The 21079-nt window shown below is 35.8% G+C and overlaps 2 protein-coding genes across 7 annotated transcripts in view; one reads left to right on the forward strand and one right to left on the reverse strand.

Moving 5' to 3' along the window:
- LOC135839318 (CAR1 transcription factor-like) overlaps positions 1–21079 on the forward strand; it is a 98561-nt gene that overhangs the window by 37226 nt on the left and 40256 nt on the right. For 4 of the 6 annotated variants that reach the window (XM_065355307.1, XM_065355308.1, XM_065355303.1 and 1 more), the window contains 9 exons: positions 13317–13403; positions 13479–13582; positions 13665–13998; positions 14085–14575; positions 14651–14845; positions 14923–15112; positions 15201–15321; positions 15392–15566; positions 15636–15734. In XM_065355307.1, the coding sequence (XP_065211379.1) occupies positions 13397–13403; positions 13479–13582; positions 13665–13998; positions 14085–14575; positions 14651–14845; positions 14923–15112; positions 15201–15321; positions 15392–15566; positions 15636–15734 (1716 nt within the window). In that variant the 5' untranslated portion in view covers positions 13317–13396. The remainder of the gene's footprint in view (positions 1–13316; positions 13404–13478; positions 13583–13664; positions 13999–14084; positions 14576–14650; positions 14846–14922; positions 15113–15200; positions 15322–15391; positions 15567–15635; positions 15735–21079) is intronic. The other 2 variants (XM_065355305.1, XM_065355304.1) reach the window with 2 other exon arrangements.
- On the reverse strand, positions 15941–20807 carry LOC135839320 (esterase FE4-like). Its single transcript, XM_065355309.1, has 10 exons — positions 20618–20807; positions 20414–20551; positions 20189–20348; positions 19929–20114; positions 19639–19847; positions 19402–19567; positions 19145–19317; positions 16442–16601; positions 16223–16361; positions 15941–16137 (listed from the first exon to the last, which is right to left on the reverse strand). The coding sequence occupies exons 1-10, from the start codon at positions 20759–20761 to the stop codon at positions 15963–15965; spliced, it is 1650 nt and encodes a 549-aa protein (XP_065211381.1). The 5' UTR covers positions 20762–20807; the 3' UTR covers positions 15941–15962.

Here is a 21079-nt window from a genome sequence, read left to right on the forward strand (position 1 = left end):
TATTTTGAATGAAAGGGGGTACTTCAGAAAGCATTTTGATTTTTTTTCAATTCAAAGTTTTCAGATGTTTAGATGTTCTCCTCTTTCCCTCAGATTTATCATCACTTGACAGAAAATGTTTAGAAATTCATATTTTCAAAAAAAAATAAATACTTAAATAAATAAAATAAGAAAGAATAAAATATGGGAAGTACAAAAATTTGTAGGGTTTCTCCACTAATAGGGGAACCCTATTAAAATCGCCTGGAATCCTCATTTGAGGTTTACCTTTCAGAAGGGAGAGTCTCAAATTTTGTTTCATGATTCAAAAATAGAAGAAGTGAAAGTGATCTAGTAGGCTACAAAGTGTCAAACAAGCAGGACATTGTGAAAAAAAAGGGGGAAAACAGCAGAACTTTCTGAAGGACAACTTTTTCAAATATTTTAAAAGTTGGGAATCAATTTAAAAAAACCTTCATTCACTTTATTGTACACAGGTTCGCTTGTTTTCATCTCACAATGATCACAAACATACCGTTGGAAAGCTGATGAAATTCTCTATCCATTAAGTGTACAACGACTTCTGTAACTTTTCTATGGAGCGCGCTACAAAGCAGGAGGGGTTACTTTTTGATCAAATTTTGTATAATGGTTTATAAAGGGGGAGGGGCGGGAGCGGGGTGAGGAATGTAATCGATGAAATAGACTATTAAATATATTCCTATGACCAGAGAAGTGCATATTTACAGAATTTCAGTTCCATAAGTGGGGGTTTCATCGACTCCACATTTTAGGGGTCTGCCCCCTTGAAGGGGTGGGAGGTATGCGATGATTCCGACACTTTTAGCGGAACATATCGATCAATATTAAACAGTAACTGGCTTAATATTTCAATTCTGATGGAATTTTGACCAGTATATTTGTTTTTGCAATTAGGGGTTGATGGGGGCGCGTAAAGGGGAGAGTCATTATTTTTCGCGTTACGTACTGCTTTCAATAAATGTTTCTTACCAGTTTCAATAAGAATTAGCATTTCGCTCACCGTTTCCACCATGTTTTGTCATTAAAGCGGCAATTTTGCGCGTTTTTTAAGTTTTGAGGTGCCACAGGGGGCAGAAGGGGGGAGGAAACCAAAAAATGAATCACCAAAATTACTTGTACACTTTTTGAAGGATATTTTCACAAAATTACATTTCCGAGTCTCAACGTCTTCCAGATCCACAATTTAGGGGGCTGAGCCCCACGCCAGGGGGAGAGGGGGGACGATGACTTCAATGGTGAAAATAGAAAGTGCTGATCAATACCTAACAGTGGACACCATAATAATTGATTTCTGACCATAACTCGATCGACAGGACTTATTTCAAAATTGTAGGGTCCACCCCCCTCGAAGGAGGGGGGAGCCCGAATGGCTCCCGGTCTTAAAAACTTCATTTTGGCCCTAAAATTCATCATACCAAAATTCACGCTTCTTTCATCAAATGCCATTTTCTCCTGTATTTCAGCTGTTTGCCACTCCACTATTATAGTTGATTTGTTGATTACTATGTTTTTTTTTTCAACTTCTGATTGTGAGTACTTTTCTTGAATTATTTGAAACCTTCAATTTAGCTCCGGAGATCTACCTAGTGGGGAGATATGGGGCCCCAAAAAGAGGCTTTTTTCGAAAAAAATCGTGGTTTTTTTACTTCTGTTGCTGCCCAACCTGTTTTGGGAAAAATGGTCCTGTCCCTAATGAAAATATTTGAGACTCTGCGTCGATCTATGCTATTGCTGTGAAAATCCAAGACCAATTTTAGGGTTCTTTTGCAAATCGCTCATTTTTTTGATAAAGTGTTTTGAAAATTTTTCCTTCGCAAATTCTTCTCATTTATCATGCCTAAGTATTGAAAGGTAGGTATCATTCCTGAAACGGGAGAAATATTTTGGAATGTAGTGCTGCCAATTTTTTGACCATTATTGTTAATTTCAAAAATTGGAGAAAAACAGGCCAGTAACTTATGAAATTTCAGTTTTTTGAAATAGGCAATAATGACCAAAAAATTGGCACCGCTGCTATATTTGGGACTGGGCCATTTTTCCCAAAACAGGTTGGATAGCGATAGGAGCGAAAAAAACCATAATTTTTTCGAAAATACTTTCGCTTTGAGGGTCTCTATCTCCCCTCCAAGGGCACCTCTCGAGTTGAAATTTTTTCTGAGTAACTTTCAACTTGATATGAAGGTCTCCGTTGAATTTTTTCAAAATTTGCCGACTTTTTTTTCGTAATCCATCTAACGTAGCATGCGTCCTTTCCTGCATTCCATGCTTCAAAAAATTTCAATTTCAAAACTCATTAAGTTTCGGATACCACAACAAAGCCTATTAAGTTGCAAAAAGCGACGAAACTGTGTCTTTAGATGGGACACCTTGTATACCCACTAATCTTATCCAGTATACCCAGTTCCTCCTAGAGCCCGAAGAAGAGGAGCACGCCGAGTACACGCGGCGACGACGACTATGGCAAAACAGCCCCGTATAGTCAGTATGTGGTGTTCGCGTACCTACCTTTTTCTTCTTCTTTTTTTTCACGTATATTACGTAGGTACTTTAATTTTATTCTATACGATGCTGGTCTCTGGTCTCCGGTTGATTTAGTTAAACGGCCGGCGCTCGCTGCGTTTTTTGTTTGTGGGTTCTGTACAGTGTACTCCGGTCTCTGTGGCACGTTGGCTTGTCAGCTTATATACCGCCGCCTTACCGGTCGTTGGGCTGTCTTTGGCCGGCGGCTCTATCGGGGTTCCGATGTCGATGATGGCCTCGAAAGGTCGTCTAACCGCTGCCGCGCTGCGTTACCGGTAGACCGGTGCGGCGGTGGCGAGCGGGTACGATGTACGCGGTAAACGAAACTTATGTATGTGATAGAGACGCCTGCTGCTGCCTGTTGGTCTTGCCACTACGGTCTACGACTACGGGACCGCCAAACGCTCGCTTTGTCCTTGCGTTTTACGGTAAACCATCTTGTAATCTCGTCGTCGTCTACAGCAGTGGTACTCAAAACGACGAACGGCGCTGGCTCTAACAAAGGGTGCTGAGATGTGTATGCTGAGTGCAGACGTCTGATCGTCTTCGTCTCGTCTTTTGATCAATGATCGATGATGTTAGCCGTTAGGATACAGTGTTTAAAGATGAAATATGGTCAATTGAAGGTGTCAGAGGTAAAAAGTTCCTAGAAGTCACCAAAGTGAGGATCTCGATCAGGCAGACGTCGTGAAAGTGATTGAAGCCCCGAAAACGTCGCAAATTCTGTCCCAAAAACTTCCCTTAGCTAAGCTCACGTCAGTGGACAGAAAAACGTAGAAACGAACGATTGATCGAAAATATGAATGGGGAGAATAGTGGTCAACTTTTAAATTAGTAGGGTACAATTAATTCTGAGTATGATTCATTGATGGTCTGAAAAATTAGCCAGGATCCATGTGTCACTCGCTAATTTGATCTCAGATGTCAACTTTTTCATTTCCATCCATGTTTCGGCGTCCCTGATAAATCTGAATTTTTAAAAATGAATTTTTTTTGTTTTTTTGCTTTCAAAATTGAGGAAAACACGAGGGGGCTTGTCAAGATTTTGTATGCAAAAAGAATCGTAGGTAAATATTCAGACTCAAAACTCTCAAAATCTTGAAAAAAATGAACGTGACACCCGTCATTTTAATGTTTTGGAAGTTGAACCATTTTTGCAGCATTGTTGAAAGTATATGAGACGGAAGTGGTGGATGAGTAGGGGGGGGGGAGATCGTGAAAGATCGGATCAAAAAAATACGCAAATATTCAAACTTGAATTTTGAACTTTTTTTTTTTAATTTTGATCAAAATTATGAGCCCGTGTACCCCCCCTCCACCTTCCCCTCACCTCACCTTCAGAGGTGTTGAGATCACATTTTGAAATCAGTTAGTTGAAAATTGAATAAAATAGCATCTATACAGCGATTTTTTCAAAATGTTTGATGTATCAGGTTTCAACTTCTGCATTTCTCGTGAAAAGTCCAGCTTTCTCTATTTTGAATTTTCAGTTTTTCCTTTGTATAACCCCGCGAGCAGATTAAAGTTTAGGAGGGCTAACAATTATGCACAAAATTATTATCAGTGCATGAAAATTATTAGGCTTGCTCAGATCCTCTTGAAAGGTTATTTTCAAAAAATATTCATTTGTAGGGGATTCCGAATTACCCCCCCCTCTCCTTAGGATATTTTTATTTATGAATTAAAATATACCTACCTAGTACCTACTAATTTTGAGCATGGGGTAGCGGAAGAGGAGTTGGAATTCTTCCCAACTTTTTTCTACATTTTTTAGATGCTGCACTTTATTTTCAGTTTTCAGAGTTGAAAAAGTTGCTAATTTTTCTAATTTTGACTTTTTTAAAACCTTTTTTCCTCCTTCCTTGCCCCCCCCTTCGGTCGAAATGTCCTCACTGCCTCCAAATTATCGATAATTTCAATCTTTTAGTCGGAAAAAATTATCAGTTTCAATGCAGTAAAATTTTTGCTGTTCTCAAAAATTGTGGCGATCAAAAATTTTTTTTAAATTAGCTTCTCGTAAATTTTTTTCTATATGAGGTCCACCTTCTTGGGCATTTTTGGGTTTTTGGGTCAAAGTAGAGCTTGCGATGCAAAAATGTTCATAAGTTACTAAAAAAATTATTACTCGTATCTTCAAAAATCGTTGAGCTTCTAAGTCAAGTCCCCCTTCTCCTCCCTCCCTCCCTCCCTCCCTCCGTCCAATTCAACTCAGAATCTTAACATGTACTTCAGTCCAGTTGGCTCAAAATGGCAATAAATGAATAATAACTTGGATATTGAAAACTGTCAGATTCCATTTTTCAAATTAAGTCCTCACCTTCCCTCGATGGTGTCTTCCAACCTCCTTTTCCACTATTTTGAGTGTAGTTTAGGGGTAGCTGTTATTTTGAGGATTCTTTTTTTGAGCTCCCAACTTATAAAGTTGTTGAATTTTATGAGAAAATACTTCCTCGGTTTTGAGTTTTCTCCCAAGTTCAAAAATGTTCGTTTCGACAGCCCCCTCCCCTTCAGTTGGAAAAAATTTTTTAAATATTAATTTTTCAAAAAAAAATCATCTTTTTACTATTTATCTTTTTGAGAAATAATTTTTAATGGTCCCCAAACCGAGCTGATTTTCTTTTGTATGGAAGCCTCTAAAGGTTGAAAAAAAAACAAGCTGAGAAATTTTGTTTCTTTTTTACCCAAGTATGCCAAAAATTACCAAGAAGTCTCACTTTTTTGCAAAAAAAATTCCAGGAAAGCCCTGCTTTTTGCTAAAAAAATTCCTAAATGTCGCTTTCGTGTCAAAAATTGCAAAAAATTCTCACTTTATTGTCAAAAATTGTCGAAAATTTGCGAAATAGTCTCGCTTTTTTGACAAAAATTTTGAAAAAGTATAATTTTTCCTGTCATTATAAAAAAGTTTATTTTTAAATTTTTTTACAAAATCTTCTAGCTTTTTTGTGATCTTTCTCATACCTTCTTTAAAATGCTTAGCTCACGTCTTGAAATTTTTTTTTTCATTTTTTAAGTAAGTATTTTAAAAAAATTTTTGATTTTTTTTTTTGAAAAAATTGAAGCTGAACTTAAGCTGAACTCTCTTTTAAATAATTAGTTTTTCGTGGGTCATTTATTGTCCCAAGAAATTTAGGTCTCCTTATGTACCTAAAGCCAGCCTCCAATCATGAAAAAAATCAAAAAAAAATGAAATAAAACTATAAAAATCCGTAAATTTTATTCATTTTCCGATTAGGTAGTGATTTATGTTCCAATTACTTATTTTTAGAAATGTGGTGGGGGAGGTATTCTACTTTTTTTTATCGTACAGAATGGAGGAACTGTAAAAACTAAGCATTAAACAATGCTTTTCTCTGATGAAAATGGATCAAATTCAAATCTAAAGATTAGAGTGTAAAATCATGAAAATTTCAACTTTCCTGCCTTTTTTTTTGGTGAGGGAGCACAAGTTCAATTTTTTCATCATCCGGTGGAAGGGGGGGGGGCTCAACAATATCAATTAGTGCTTTTATAATGAAAATAAGGAGATCAAATCTGAGGTTTAGATTTCAGAATGTCAATACATACATGAAAATTTTATTTTTTCTCATTTTCTCCAAGTAGGGCTTAGTGGGGGGGGGGGGCAAATTATTGACTTCTGTTTGTCTGATGCGCATTGACCAAATTCAAGGTTCAGAATGTCAAAAAGTAAAAAAATTCAGTTTTTTGTACTTTTCTGTGTTTTTGTGAACTGGATGTTGGCCGGGGGGGGGAGTTCATCATGCGAGGGTAGGGGGGCTCAAAAATATCGATTAGTGCTTTTCTAATAAAAATGATCAAATCTGAGGTTTAGATTTCAGAATGTCATTACATGAAAATTTTATTTTTTCTCATTTTCTCCAAGTAAAGCTCGAGTGGGGGGGGCAAATTATTGACTTCTGTTTGTCTGATACGCATTGACCAAATTCAAGGTTTAGAATGTCAAAAAGTAAAAAAATGCAGTTTTTTGCACTTTTCTGTGTTTTTGCGAACTGGAGGTGGGTGGGGGGGGAGGAGTTCATCATGCGAGGGTAGGGGGGCTCAAAAATATCGATTAGTGCTTTTCTAATAAAAATGATCAAATGTGAGGTTTAGATTTCAGAATGTCAATACATAAAAATTTTATTTTTTCTCATTTTCTCCAAGTAAAGCTCGAGTGGGGGGGGGCAAATTATTGACTTCTGTTTGTCTGATGCGCATTGACCAAATTCAAGGTTTAGAATGTCAAAAAGTAAAAAAATTTAGTTTTTTGCACTTTTCTGTGTTTTTGTGAACTGGAGGTGGGCGGGGGGGGGGAGTTCATCATGCGAGGGTAGGGGGCTCATAAATATCAATTAGTGCTTTTCTAATGAAAATGATCAAATCTGGGGTTTAGATTTCAGAATGTCTAAACATAAAAATTTCCTGTCTTCTCATTTTCCAAGCAGAGCTGGGGGGGGGGGGACGAATTATTGATTTCTGTTTGTCTGACGCAAATGGACCAAATTCAAGGTTTAGAATGTCAAAAAATAAAAAATTCACAATTTCGCCCTTTTCTGTATTTTTGAGAACTGTGGGGGGGGGGGGGTAGTTTACAGCAAACCTAATTTCAAGCGAGACAGCTGAAATTTTTCAGTTTTCTCTCATGAATGATGAAAATGCTCAGTAACTTCTTTAGGAAGTGGGAGTAAAAAAATATTTTTAAAAAATTTCTCAAGTTGTAAAAGCCACCCATGTTTAGCTGTTGTTGGAAACATATGAAAAATTGGAAAATTTCGTATCGAAAATCGTGAAAAGTCAGGGAAAATCATCCCTCTGAAAAACGACACCCCGATGTAGGAGGTTCCTTCACTCTTCAACGATCTCTTACGAAGCAAGTACCTTTGCTCCTGTATGGAGTTCATAAAAATCATTAAAACACAAAACAAGAAGAAGACTGGACATGGACTGGAGAAGAGCCATCAGGTCCAGCAGCAGCAGGTTATATAACTCGATGAATATTTTGGGACATGCTGCGCGACGACGAAGTATAGAGAAAGATGGCGTAAGCTAGTTAAAAACGGTCGCATTGGTACTCGAAGACACCTTTTTATACTTATAATACGAGTATACCGGTGCTGGACATAACAAAATATATACTCTTGTTTTACGCCTGTATGAGTCCGCGTGATCACAAATACCCGTACCGGTGGACTGGTACATCGGATAGATATAGATAGATAGGTGTACGTGTACGCTGACTCTACGCCGCCGTCGTCTATTTGGTCTTGGTCTTGGTCTTCTTCGCAGTGGTCGTCGTCGTCGGTCGTCGTATAGGTACCATACGAAGATCAAGGGAACGGCGACGACGACGACGATGGCGGCAACGTATAGGCAAAGCAACTGGCTATGGAATTCGTAAATTGTGGTACCTATACCTATACCTATACTACATACCTCTACCTGTATATCTGGCCTGCGCCTGTGCTTATTTAAAGAGTCGAAGTTGTTCCAATGGGCGAGTTCGAGCTGCGGCTTGCGGCGGACGTACTACAAACGGTGACGGTGGTGACGACGTTAACCGAAGCCCGAAAGCGCAGATGTTAAACCGCTCGTTTTAATTCACCATGCAAGTGGCACCGTAACGTTTTTTTTCCTTCTCTCTGGGTTGGTCTACTTACTATACAGACCTCAGCATAGGATATGGTTCCTTACGTAAAATATCTGAGGTCTCTCGGAATTGGCCACCCTGTCGTTTTTATCCCGTCGCGCCTTGTATGTCATATGTACTTGAAAGGGATGAAGGACGCGGAGATGCGGATAAAGAATATTGCAATTGCATCCTGCATCGGTGTACCTATATTCTCGTATATAGGGGAGTTTCATCGTCGGTACCCATGGCCCAGAAGGGAAGAGAGGACCGATACCGATGCATGTCTCTAAAAACGCATTGAACCTAACCTGTTAACCTTTAGGTTATATGGATACTCGTTTATGTGGTGAAAAATCTTTTCTTCTATTCGTACTTACTTGTAAATTAATTGAAAAAACAATATCTCGCTACCGAGCCCTCTAATTATACAGTTTTTTTCTTCTTCTCGAGTTCCTAGCTCTTAGGCAATGGTCATATACGTATTGTGTTTTGAAAACGCACTAGCACGCAACCTTAAGGTGAATCTGGACCAATTTAGCGTTCTTGTGTATTAGAAATTTTAAGCTCGGATCCAATGGTTCAATATTCTAAAAATACTCTAACGAAGACTCAGGGCTAGGCAGGCCATCGCTGTCGGTAACATCAGACATGGATGCCTGCGGAGTCGAAGAACGTTACGTTATTCTCTCATAAAATTCAACGAACGGATATTCGCAGGACTAGTTTCAGTTTCTAACTACGCAGACAGACATACTATAGACAGGTACACGATAGAGAATAATTGGTACCTGCGATTGTACGAGTATTACTAAACGTAGCTCTTTACGTGTACGTTTGCCTGTGTATAATATAGTATCTACGTAGAGGTACAATATGTATGTACATTACATATACTTTTGTACTATATAACTAGGCACAGGTATGACGCACGAGGCACGAGGCACCCGGTACATATAACAAATAAGAATAGATTTTGCTTCAAAAAATCGATCACACATAGTTCTTGTTTATTCGCGATACTTACGTTCTCATCAAATTCAATAGGTGCAATTTAGAGGCTAGATTGCGAAAAGAAAAAAAAAATCAATGTCTATAGATTTTGAATCACGATGGTCAACTAGTCTTGGTTTGGCAGACGATCTGGGGATCTGGTGCATGTGCATGTTTTAAAGTTGGCAGGTAATTGACTGTTTCCTTCTATAAAAGCTGAGTCTAGTTTTGTCGCACGTTCAAAAAAGCAGCAGACATCTTTCGTAATGATCGATTCGGCGTTTAACCAGTTTCTCTCGATGGCTGCGCTGCTTTTGCCACAGCAGCTAGGTGAAGTTGGATTATAATTACTGTGGAAATTGTACTATGTACGGGTACGCGACGACGCAGGGTAATAAGGTCAACGATTCGATTGTGGTTTAGTATTGAATAAAAAAAAAACATCATTGGCGAAGATTGGAGCTGCTTGTTTTTTTTCAGACGGAGGTGATTGAAGGTGTGGAATTTTTTTGTCGTGTGTGTTGAAGTTGACTGATTTGAAATTTTGAATGGGAAATTGAATTATTTATTTGTTGGTAAAATTTATAGTTATGTATTGATTTTGATGTCGTAAAATAATGATCGATTTTGATTCTATTTGTCGTTAGAACCAGTAACGAGTGGTTTTGATTTTGTGTTGATGTAGGTGTTGGTGAATTGTCACGAATTTTGAATTTCATAATATAGTAGAATGTACGTGGGAAAATATTTCAACTTGAACACACTTGAAACAAAAAAAATGTTCGTTTGTGAATATCATTTTGAAAAAAAAAACATGAAAATTTTGGTTTCTATTTTTTTTTTTTTTTTTTTTTACTGTTTAAAAATTAAAATTGTCTAAATCTTCCTGTCTCTCAAAAATCGTAAAAGTCTCGCTTTTCGTCAAATTTGACAAAAAGTCTCGTTTTCTTGCCAAAAATTGCTAAAAATTTTTGTCTTTTTGGTGAAAAATTCCAAAAATATCCTCATTTTTTCGCCAACAACTGCCTAAAAATCTCGTATGCTTGAAAAGATTTCTGAGAAAGTGTCGCTTAAATGACAAAAAATGCGAAAAAACATCACTTTTTTCGCCATCAATTGTCAAATAAAAAAGTCCTATTTTTTTCAGAAATTTGAAAAATTTTCATTTTTGACCAGAATTTCTGAAAATTTTTGCTGTGTTACTCAAAATTGCGAAAAACTTTCATTTTCTTACATGAAGATTGCTAACTCACTTTTTTGCTAAAATTTCGCCATTTCGTCAAAATATGTTAAAAAAGTAACCTAAAACGTCTCTTGTCATAATTTATCACAACAAAAATTGTGTAAAATGTTCAGTTTTTTGTAAAAATTTCAAAAAGTTTGATTCCCCTCCCCCCCGAAAAATTCACAAAAAATCTCGCTTTTTTGCTAGAATGAGAAAGTTGCGAAATAGTCGCTTACTTTTTTGACAACAATTTGTTAAATGACTTGTATTGATAAAATTGCCAAAATTCTTTCAGTTTCATCATCATGAGTATTGTTTCGTGATTTTTCAACATTTTTAATCAAAAAGTTTTTTTTTGTGATTTTTTTCTGCATTGAATTAATATTTTGCACACGTTTTATACGTTTTTTGGCTACTTTTTGGCTACTACCTTTCTTCCAAAAATGGCAAAAAAATCTCTAGTTTCTTAGTAAAAAATGTTACTTTTTTTTTGCAAACAATTTCAAAAACTATAGATTCATTTTTTTCTGAAAATTATCTCCACTTTTTTCTTCTAAAAAAAATTCCGAAAAGTCTCACTTTTTAAGCAGAAAATTGATCAACAAAACAGCTTCACTTTTTTAAGATAGATGGCGAAGAAGTACTGTGTATATTTTGTTGCCAATAATTACCTAAAATTTGTGCTTTTTGCTGAAATTTTTTGTCTTGCTTTTTGTAAATAATTGTTGAAAATCTTCGGTTTTTTTGCGAAAAATTCCAAAAAGTGTCACTTTTTTCCAAAAGTTGTCCAAAAGTCTTACTTACTTATTGCCAAAAATGCTAGTTTTTTAACGATTTTGAAAAGTTTCGCTTTTTTAACCGAAAATTGCCAAAAATTACGAAGAAAACTAATTTTACTTTTCGTGAAAAAAAAATTGTGAGAAAAAGTAGATAATTTCTTCGTTAAGATGATTCTCAAAAATTGATAATCAAATTTTTGCTGGTTTTTTTTTTTTTTTTTTTTAAAGATCATTCAAAAACCTCGCTTAGGTACTCAATTGTTGAAAAAAGTATCGCTTTTTTTTTAAAAGATCATTCAAAAACCTCGCTTAGGTACTCAATTGTTTAAAAAAGTATCGCTTTTTTACCAATAATTCTCAAAAAGTGATGCTTTTTGCCGAAATAGTCGAATAATTCTTCTTGCCACAAATTGAAAAAATTTCTAGCTTTCTTACAAAATTAGTTGTTTTTGGCGAAAAATTTACCTGTTTTTAAAAAATTATTCTAAAAGTCTAGTTTTTTGCCAGAAATTGCCAGAAAATCGTTCCTTTTGTCTGGTTTTATTTTGTCCAAAATTACAAAAATCCTTACTTTGTGACCAAAAAATGTCAAAAAGTCTTGATTTCTGATCTAAAAGTTACAAAATAGTTCAACTTTTAAAAATATTTTCAATTCGTTCAATTCGTAATGTGCTGTTTCTTTCTTGAGATTTTTTTCTACCTGGAGTACAAACCTTGAAATGTTACGAATTTCATTTTTAATTTTTAATACCTAATTTTTTCTGATTAAAAAAAATTCTAAAGAGTATATTTTTGATTCTACACGTCTTACTTACTCTTCTGTTGTTTTTTTTTTTTTTTTTTTTTTTGTAGAAATGAATAAGATAAAATGAAGGGAATGTTTAAAATGATAAACTGATTTATTGGACATTCCACGAAAGACTATTTCCCCTTGCATCACACCAACTGCCATTTCGATAAAAAATACCTACCGTGACTTCAGTTGGGACATTTTTAGACCCGAGATTCAGTCCTGTAAACGTCCCAGAGGGTCTTTTTTGAACCTGAGGTGTCGGGTCTTTGATTAAATACTTTACAGTGAACACTGCTATGAAAATCAACTAATTTTTTGTATTTTTTTGGGGTGAGGAAGGGGGATGGCAAAGGTCCTTACCGAATTCGTTTTTGAAATTTTATTGACGAAATGAAGATAAAATTATGAGGAATACTACTAATTAAACATTAATATTGCTACTATTTTTTCTCATAAAAAAATTTACTGTTTAAGGATAAGGAAAGTTGACAATTCTTTTTCAAACACAAACAGTAACAGTACAACTTATCTAGCTATCATTTATGTTACCAAGTTACCATAATGTAGAAATAACTGGAACAAGTTGGTCAAACAATTTGTACATTTCAGAGAAAAAATTGTTAAATTTTTGATTTTTTGCAGACTTGATTGTTAGGTTTCGTCTTTAAATAATTTAATGTGTTTTTTGAAATGTTTGTCTTTTCTCAGTGTTTATCCATCATTTGATTTTTCTAGTTTCAACATTGTGTTTTCACTATCACTACACCATCATTGTTTCATGAAATTTAAAAATAATTGAAGTTGAAAAATTTGTTTTTAAATTCAAACTGAAGTTTTTTTTATTGTCAAGAACTAGCTTTTCAGTTTTCACTTTTCAGATTTTGTTTTGGTGATGAGTATTGAATTGATTGAGTGTAATTTACTATTACTTTTATTTTTTATTTTATCTTTTTATCCAATATTTTTTCAACGTAAAAAACTGGGAATCGGAATCTTTTTTAAAAAATGAAATTCAAATCAAAATCATTACATCATAAAATTCATAATCTCAAAAATCAAAATCAAAACTTTTCAAAAAAAAAAACGAAAAGGAAAAACGTCAATTTTTAGGATTTTTTACCTTTTTTGTTGTGGCATTGAAATACAACGAACCCCTTATCTTTTGTTTGCCTACCTAAAAAGTATAGGTAGATTTTATCTTCGTTTCCGTTTTCGGTTTTGGTTCAACTTTGTAAAAATTTGAATAATGTACTTGTAAAATCAATCGGCGTTAGTTTAATCGAATTAATTATTATAGTTTTACTTGCGAAATACTCGTATTATAAAAAATTAACGTTCGAATTGTTGAATTGTTGTTTCCAGACGATCAATCAATCGTGGATAACTCGTTGAAAAGTGCCAAAGTGAACGACTCGACAAATGAAGACAAAGGCGACGATTCTATGAACGGTGAGTAAAACAACCTTATTTAACTCGGAATGCGAGAACGTATACCTTCGAATATCATATTATACGGTTTTTCAGGTGTTTTAGATATTACTGAAACATCTTCGGATGAGGAGAATACCGAAAATTCCAACGAAACCAAAGGAAGCGTCAGTAACGATAACAACTCTTTGATGAAAAAGGTAGATAGATACACGTTGTTTACATTACTGTTTTACGGATTTCTAGATTTCCGATTTAATCTTTCAACGTTGAATTTCGCAGGAGGAAATCAACGAAGTCAAAATGCTAGACGATCAAGATGATTTGTTGAACGACGACGACGATTTAACTTACTCGAATGGCTCGAACGAACAATATTCATTTAATTTAGATAACGATAACAACGATCAACTTTCAAATGATTATCTGGATGACGAAGGAGCCGATCAGTCTGTAAACGATTGCGATGAAGATGGCGCCGATGCAGACGAAGGTACTGATCCGAACGAAGAACTCGATGCTGATAATAGCGGCCAAGTTGAAGACGATGAAGAAGAAACTGCTCTTCGAGAGACTGATGATAATAACGACTGTGATACTAACTTACATAACGATGGTAAGTCGACCTCAGATCGAAATTATATTATTTTTGGTGTGTTTTCTGTATATTATTACGATATTCATCGTTGAATCGTATTACAGATGAAAGCGCTACAGAACAAAATGCTTCCGCCGATAAAGAAAACTCCTCCGATGAACAAGCCGATGGCGCTGACAAAAACGCTACCAGCGTAACCGAAGCCACCGAGTCATCGGTTGCAAAACCTACTGCTGCTGCTGCTTCCGAAAGTGCAGAAAAAGAACCCGAATCCGAAACCCACGACAATAAAAGACCAGCTAGTCGAGAATCTACCACCAGCACCACGTCTAATTCATCGGAACGATTGACCATTCGATCGGCGAACGATTTAAACAGATTAGTCGTCAGTGTGGCCGATGCTTTTATTAAAAAAGAGCAATGCGAAGAACAGACGAAAGAGAAACCTCACGGTGGTCTTTCCGTTGTCAATCCAAGCCAGCTCGGAGTCTCGAATTCCGGCGGAGGAAACTTACTCCAGAATGTGAACTTTGCGCAGCCCAACGATCAAATGAATGTTATTAATTATATCGGTAGCAGCGCCGTTGCTGTACAGGTTAGTTCGAGTTAATCTCTCGGTTAGAGGAGTTGAATTCGACGATGTTGACGTTGATTTGTTTTCTGATTTTAGTGCGATGTTTGCGAAGCCTCGTTTCCTGACAACATCGTGCTGGCTGATCATAAAGCGAACGCTGGTCATTATAAATGTGTATTGAATCCCGATTGCGCTGCTTTGGTGTTCGCTTCGATGACCGAATTATCCGGACATCAGCAGAATGCTCATGGTGTCATGCCTCAGTCACCGGTTCAGCAGTTAGCTCATCAAGTAAATTCAGTTCTGAATTCGTTTCTGAGAAGAAACTGTCGTCGAAACGCGTCTTTTCTAATTGTCTTAATTTTCAGGTACAATCTTTACCTTATCAAATGGATCAACCGCTGAATAGTAACTACGCTCCGATGCAACAATACCCACCTCAAAGAGGTCAGCCAGCAGCCCGTCCAATGGTTCCACAAGTGTATCCCGGTCAACAGAACAACATGCCTCAAATCAGAGGATATTCTATCGCTAATCAACAACCGAGATTACAAATCGGTAGCTTATATTTGATTACCTTGTATTGAAAGTAGTAAATCAATATTAGGAGGAATATGGTTCACAGGATGCGATTTCTGATTTACAGGATCAGTCAGAGGAAATGTTCCTAGCATGGCTCAGCCACCCAATCTGAAACGACCTGCAGTCCCTCCTCCTCCTCAACCTCGAATCACTCCTACTAAAAGATCGCGACCTGATTTTATAAGGTGAGTTATTCATCTGCGAAAACCATCCATTTTTCGAGCACAGATGCAATAATTATTTTTTTTTATGCAGAAATGGCGATACCGATTGTAAAGTTGTCTCGGTTCAGAAACCCGATAATACCGATGACGTTGTCGCTCAGTTATCGAAATCGATTACAATTACGGCTCGCCAAGATACCAGAAAGAAAAATGATACCACTGCTGTTACGAATATGCTTGCTAATAGAGGAATAACTGTCAGTTCGGTAAGATTTACTACAAAATTAATCGAATAATCGAATTTTTTGGTATTTATTTCGGCTTGATTTCTTCAGGTGCCAGCGAAACAAAATCAAAATAATAGCGCAGTTCAAATGCTCAATTTAAATTCAGCTGTATCGTTGATTCCTACTAACAACGCGAATAATAGACAGGTTAGTGTTGTTTTTGTTCGAAGAATTTGCATATAAATTATGATATTTGTCCGATGTAATTGAAAAAAATTGTACTTCTGATGTCATTTTTATGGCACTGATTTGGGATTCTACGTCTTCCCCTCCCCTTCCCTTCACCAGTCACATTCCCTTCGATAATCGAAGCGAAAAAGTGTTACCGAACGCTCCTGTTGAATAATCCGAGGTTATTTAAATAGTATATTTTACTCATAAATGATTAGATTGCTTCGCAAATTTGTTTTTTAATCTATGCCAGAATTCCATTCGTTCGCCGTTCATTAGTTCGTCCTTAACTTCTAGATTTTCGTTGATAACTAAATGACTCGGGTGATCTGCGGTTGTTGGTTTCCAATCAACTTCTAATCCATCGTAATTAGGGTTCCTGTCACGAATTTATCGCGTTGATCGAATTAAAAAAAATTTGTATTTCTGTCGAATTTACGAATATTAAACATCGGATTACTTACGAAGTTTTGGCAAATGAAGTGAAAACACCTGTTATTCGGTCGATGGTTAGTCGATCTTTCGGTTGTATATTGGCCATCGTTTTACCGGCGAATTCTTCGGCGTAATTCCAGTAACTGTAATCGGCAGCGTGAAATGCTCCTAAACGAAGATATAAGTTGGGAGGTGATTTTGGATATTTTTCTGTAATTTCGTTCAATGAATTGATCGAGGAATATTACCTTTTAACTCTTTTTCCAGTAGGTTTTCTACTTTAGCTTTCATCGTACATAATTTACCATCGTATAGAAAATTATACACGTAGACTGACGAAGGCAGATCGGCCGAGATCACATTAATTAAAGTATCGTACACGTCTGATAATGCAGCGTCCGTTATGATCTGAAAGAAAAATAATATTCGAGTTGTGTAATCGTTTCATATCTATTTGTGAAGTTTTCGACCTTGAATTTTTTGCTGTTTTGCCCCTTTTTTCAATTTCGTCATTTATCTCGATGATAAGAAAATTGTTGGTATTTTTCCCACGTGTAATCGTCGTTGGTTTATGAGGTTCTTAAGGGTCTTGTTTGGTCGTAAATACGACGATTTCCTATCGTAATTGCTAACTTTATGTGCAAATACCTACTCGTATTGCAAGTTCTTTTTCTTTTTTTTTCCTAATGAATTGCTGAAATTAAGGGACTTTATAATTGTTACAATAGCTGTTAAATATGCTCCTTAAAATAGGTACATATTTTAACCCTAGTAAATATGTTTAGAGAATATCTTATTCGATGTTTGTTTGGTTTCGTGGAAAAGAAAAAGGAAATGAAAAATATCTACAATGCTTCGAGCTTGCAAGTTGAATTATCGAAAAAATCGAAGAAAATGCAGTAAAATAAATTTATTCAAACTTTTACTTTTGATTACTTAAGGATCTTTGACCCGTGAATTATTTCGTTCAAGATTTTTCTTCCTGGCTCGTATGTAATTTTGGGATTCCGTAAAAATAATCGTCATTTTTACTCAGCTTTTGCTTGGAAAGGAAGATTTTTTACCTCTTTGGTTCATTTTTGGAGTTTGTTGGTTTCTTGCCAAAATTACTCAAGAAGTCTTACTTTTCTAATGAGATTGTAAGAGTCTCGTTTTTCTCAACTTTTTATTCAAACTTTTTTATTTGAAATTTTTTTTTTTCAATTTCCTGAAAGTTTTACTTGTTTGAGTCGTAAAAAATGCTAGCTTTTCTTAATTGTTTAAACAAATTTCAATTTTTTTTCATTTTCTTTTTTCAGAATATTTAAAAAAAAATTGTTTTGTCCTCCATTTCTGTGTAAATGAAAAAATTTCGCTAATTCAATTTACTTTATCTCTTCCCTATCATCTTGTTTTCCAAAGAATTTCTGACAGAAGTCCTTACTGCTTTTTCCATTGTGTGTTTTTTTTTTGTTTGAAAATTATGCTATAAAACTTTATTAATTCCTTTCTTTCTGATTTTCTAATTTTTTTCTGCTTTCTAAAAATATAAAAATTTTTACCTGAAAAAATTCCACCGAATGAATACTAGTATTGATTCCAACTCAAAGTATCCCCCCCCCCTCTTTCTACCCGTAGAACCCTTGAGTGTATCAATTTTCTGCTCAAATCCTTTTTTACTAAAATTTCCAAAAAAAGTCATATTTTTTATGAAAAAAGAAAAAATTTTGAAATGAATTCTACCACCTCCTCCTTCCTTTCATGTTAAGTTGACAGATTTTTAAAAAATTTCCCATCAAAAGTCTCCTTTTTTCTGTTTTTAATCAAATTTTGAAATTCTCGTATGATTTTTTCTCATGGAATATTTACGTTATAAAATATTTTCCAGTTCTATGTGAAAATATAATGAAAATTTGGATATGTACCTAAGTATGTAGTGTATTGTAGTGTATTTATTCTGACTACACATAGATCGTCTCCCCTCCCCCTCCCCCAACAAATTTGAAACATTTGATATTTTCTGTTGAAAGTCCTGCATTTTGTCAGAATTTTCAGAAGTCCTTTTTTTTTTTACCAAAATTGCTCTCAACTATTGATTTTTGCCTAAATTGTAAAGTTTTGTGTTTCCTAATTTTTTAATCAAACGTTAAAATTTTCCATTAATTTTATTTGATTTTCAGAATTTTTTTGTTTTTTATTTTTGCGTATCAGTTATTCTGACCCAACTGACCTCACTCTTAAATTTCCTGCTGAAATTTAGTTTTGCCAAAATTGCCTGATTTTAAAATCTAACTTTGAAATTTGAAATTGTCCTTTTATTATCTTCGTCTTCAAGAGTTGAATCTTTTCTCAATTTAGTTTTCATCAATACTGTAAAAATTCTGACTTGAAAACAATGTAATTTTAATTATGACCCCGAGGTCTCTCGACCCCCCCCCCCTTCCACCATTTGAACGTATTTCTTTAAATCTAATTTTGTAGCTCGTTTACATGATTGTAGTCTTGTCTACATCTTGACGAGGTAAAAGAGGGGGGGGTGGTTAAAAATTGAACTGTTTTGAGAATATCGAGTTCAAATCTAGACTGCCTCCTTCTCAATTTTTTTTTTTTTACTTCGTAAAAACCACGAAATTTTCTGTAATTTTATCAGTTTGGGCATTTCAGACTATCACAAAAAGGTGTAGATTGAATTTTTTTACGTAGAAAACTCATAATTGTTGAAAAAAGAATCAAATTTTGTGAAAATGTAGACCGTTTGAATGGGCTCTACGAGGGGTCGTCGACGAAATAATGAAATTTCTACGTCAACTCTGCACGATGAAAAATATTTCCAACGATAATTCACGCAGTGTACTCAATGCTTCGAACGTCAGAGGTCTGACCCTCGACCAGGCAACGAGACATGAGACATGACCTATAAATATAACTTCAGCCTTAAAACTTTTAGCAGAAAATGATAATTGATAACATACGTCACACAACAGTGATTGCGGAGCGTTCTCTATTGGTTCACCATCCAAATAGAAATTTTCTACTTCTCTTTGCACCAGTTTTAGCTCATCGTCGTTTAAAGCAGCTCCCCAACCCCAAGGATTCTGACGAATAGAGTTGTGGAAACTATCGCTTATGGATTTTTTGAAGGTTCCTGGAGAAAAACGTGTCGATAAAATAACATAATACGAATGAGTCTTATAGTATGTATTGGAAAGAACTCGTTGATTACACTTACGAAGCAGAGCGAGAGACATAGCAGCCTCTTTTTCGCAAAATCCAACTATTACTGGAACACGGTTCGTCGAAGGGATGAGTTTTCGAGGTGATATTTGCAGAGGAGAACTTTCTCCTGGTTCTGGAGTACACATAAATGGCGAAGCAGGATAAACTTGCAACGTACTCTGAAGACACAGAGCACATGTTTTAGAAAAATACTTCCATAGCTGAAATAATTTAATATTGGGTACCTTACTCTGCTGAAAAAATGTTCGGGTCTGGCCATGGCCAATTGTTGGAATTCTATTGATCTGTAAAACGAGAGCAGTTTCTTGTTCTCTCCTGGTATACCATCGTATCCCATCATTTTGGCGATTTCATAAGCGGTCATGACGTGATCGTCTAAAAAAACTATAACTGGACCGAAGACGTACATGCCCATGAGAATGGCTTTATGGTATAAACCTGTTGATATGGTCAAGATTAAGTCGAATTTATCAAAATTTATAGCGACTAGGGATTAAAAATGAAAATAATTTTTAGTACCCCTGCCCATAGGGGAAAGTAGCATGAAGTGTACGAGAGCTGATCCACTGCTGCTGCCCATCAATGTTATATTATCTGGATCGCCTCCGAAAACGCTGATGTTCTCTTTGATCCATTTTAGACTAAGAATAACGTCTTTTAGAGCTTGGTTTCCAGAACAGACCTTCATATGCATGTTCAAGTATCCTGAAATCGAGAAATTGATGAATATTGCGACTGATCCGAGAAATGATTACGATGTTTTCGACTTATTTACGTACCAAATACGTGTAATCGGAATCCAACGCAGACGTAAACGACGTCATGATGCATGATGAATTCTGGAGCACCGTAATACCAAGGATCTGGCGAACCGTGAAAGAACCCTCCTGGATGCAGATTTACCATGACAGGTTTTAAAGGAGTTTCCTTCGATGGCAGCTGTAAAACCATTGATCATCATGAAACATCAAATTGGACAACTCAAAAAGTAGCTGGAATATTACCTGCGGCGTATAAATATTGTTGTATAAGCAATCTTCTGAACCAGTGAAATCCTTCGTCTGTAATGAGAATTGTGTACAGCCATCCTTTTGAACCGTCGCATCGAGAATATTGCTCCAGGGTTTCACTTTCACCGGATCCTGTGGGTTTGAGGAACTATTACAGCAGTTCTATTCAATTTAGCAATGGAAAGTTTTGACAATTACTTTGTAACGAGCCGAGCCAGCAGTCGATTGAGCGTAAGGTATTCCAAGAAAAGTATAATATTCTGCACCGGAGTAAGGAGTCTTGGCTTTAAATCCACGTACTTTGCCTTCTTTAACGGTGACGATCACTTTTTTTTCAGTCATTATTGAGGATATTGTAAAATTTTCCGAAAAAATGGGCGAACAGAAAGGTACAAATTCGAACTAAACGCGTATTTTTAGTATTCGAACGTACATTTTATGTTCGGTATTACATTTTCCTCACGATAATATCGTGCAGCTTTTCTACCTTTTTATCACGCTATTTATCGGTTTTAACGTGTAAAACAATACACGCTCGTTGGTTTCCATCAATTTGCACGTTCTAGCTTCTTTTTTTTCAGTAGAGTTTTTGATAAGTATGGAAAAAGATTACAGGCAGGAAAGAGGTGGCCGAAGAAGGCTACCTCGAAACAATGTGAG

This window comes from Planococcus citri, chromosome 3 (genome assembly GCF_950023065.1).
Source record: "Planococcus citri chromosome 3, ihPlaCitr1.1, whole genome shotgun sequence".
NCBI lineage: Eukaryota > Metazoa > Arthropoda > Insecta > Hemiptera > Pseudococcidae > Planococcus > Planococcus citri.

Coding starts and splice junctions, on each gene's coding strand:
- LOC135839320 (XM_065355309.1), bottom strand. CDS start 20,761: ATGACTGAAAAAAAAGTGATCGTCACCGTTAAAGAAGGCAAAGTACGT. Junction 19,848..19,928: donor ACTTTCCCCTATGGGCAGGG/GTACTAAAAATT, acceptor CCATATCAACAG/GTTTATACCATAAAGCCATT. Junction 16,138..16,222: donor ACTTCATTTGCCAAAACTTC/GTAAGTAATCCG, acceptor AATTCGTGACAG/GAACCCTAATTACGATGGAT.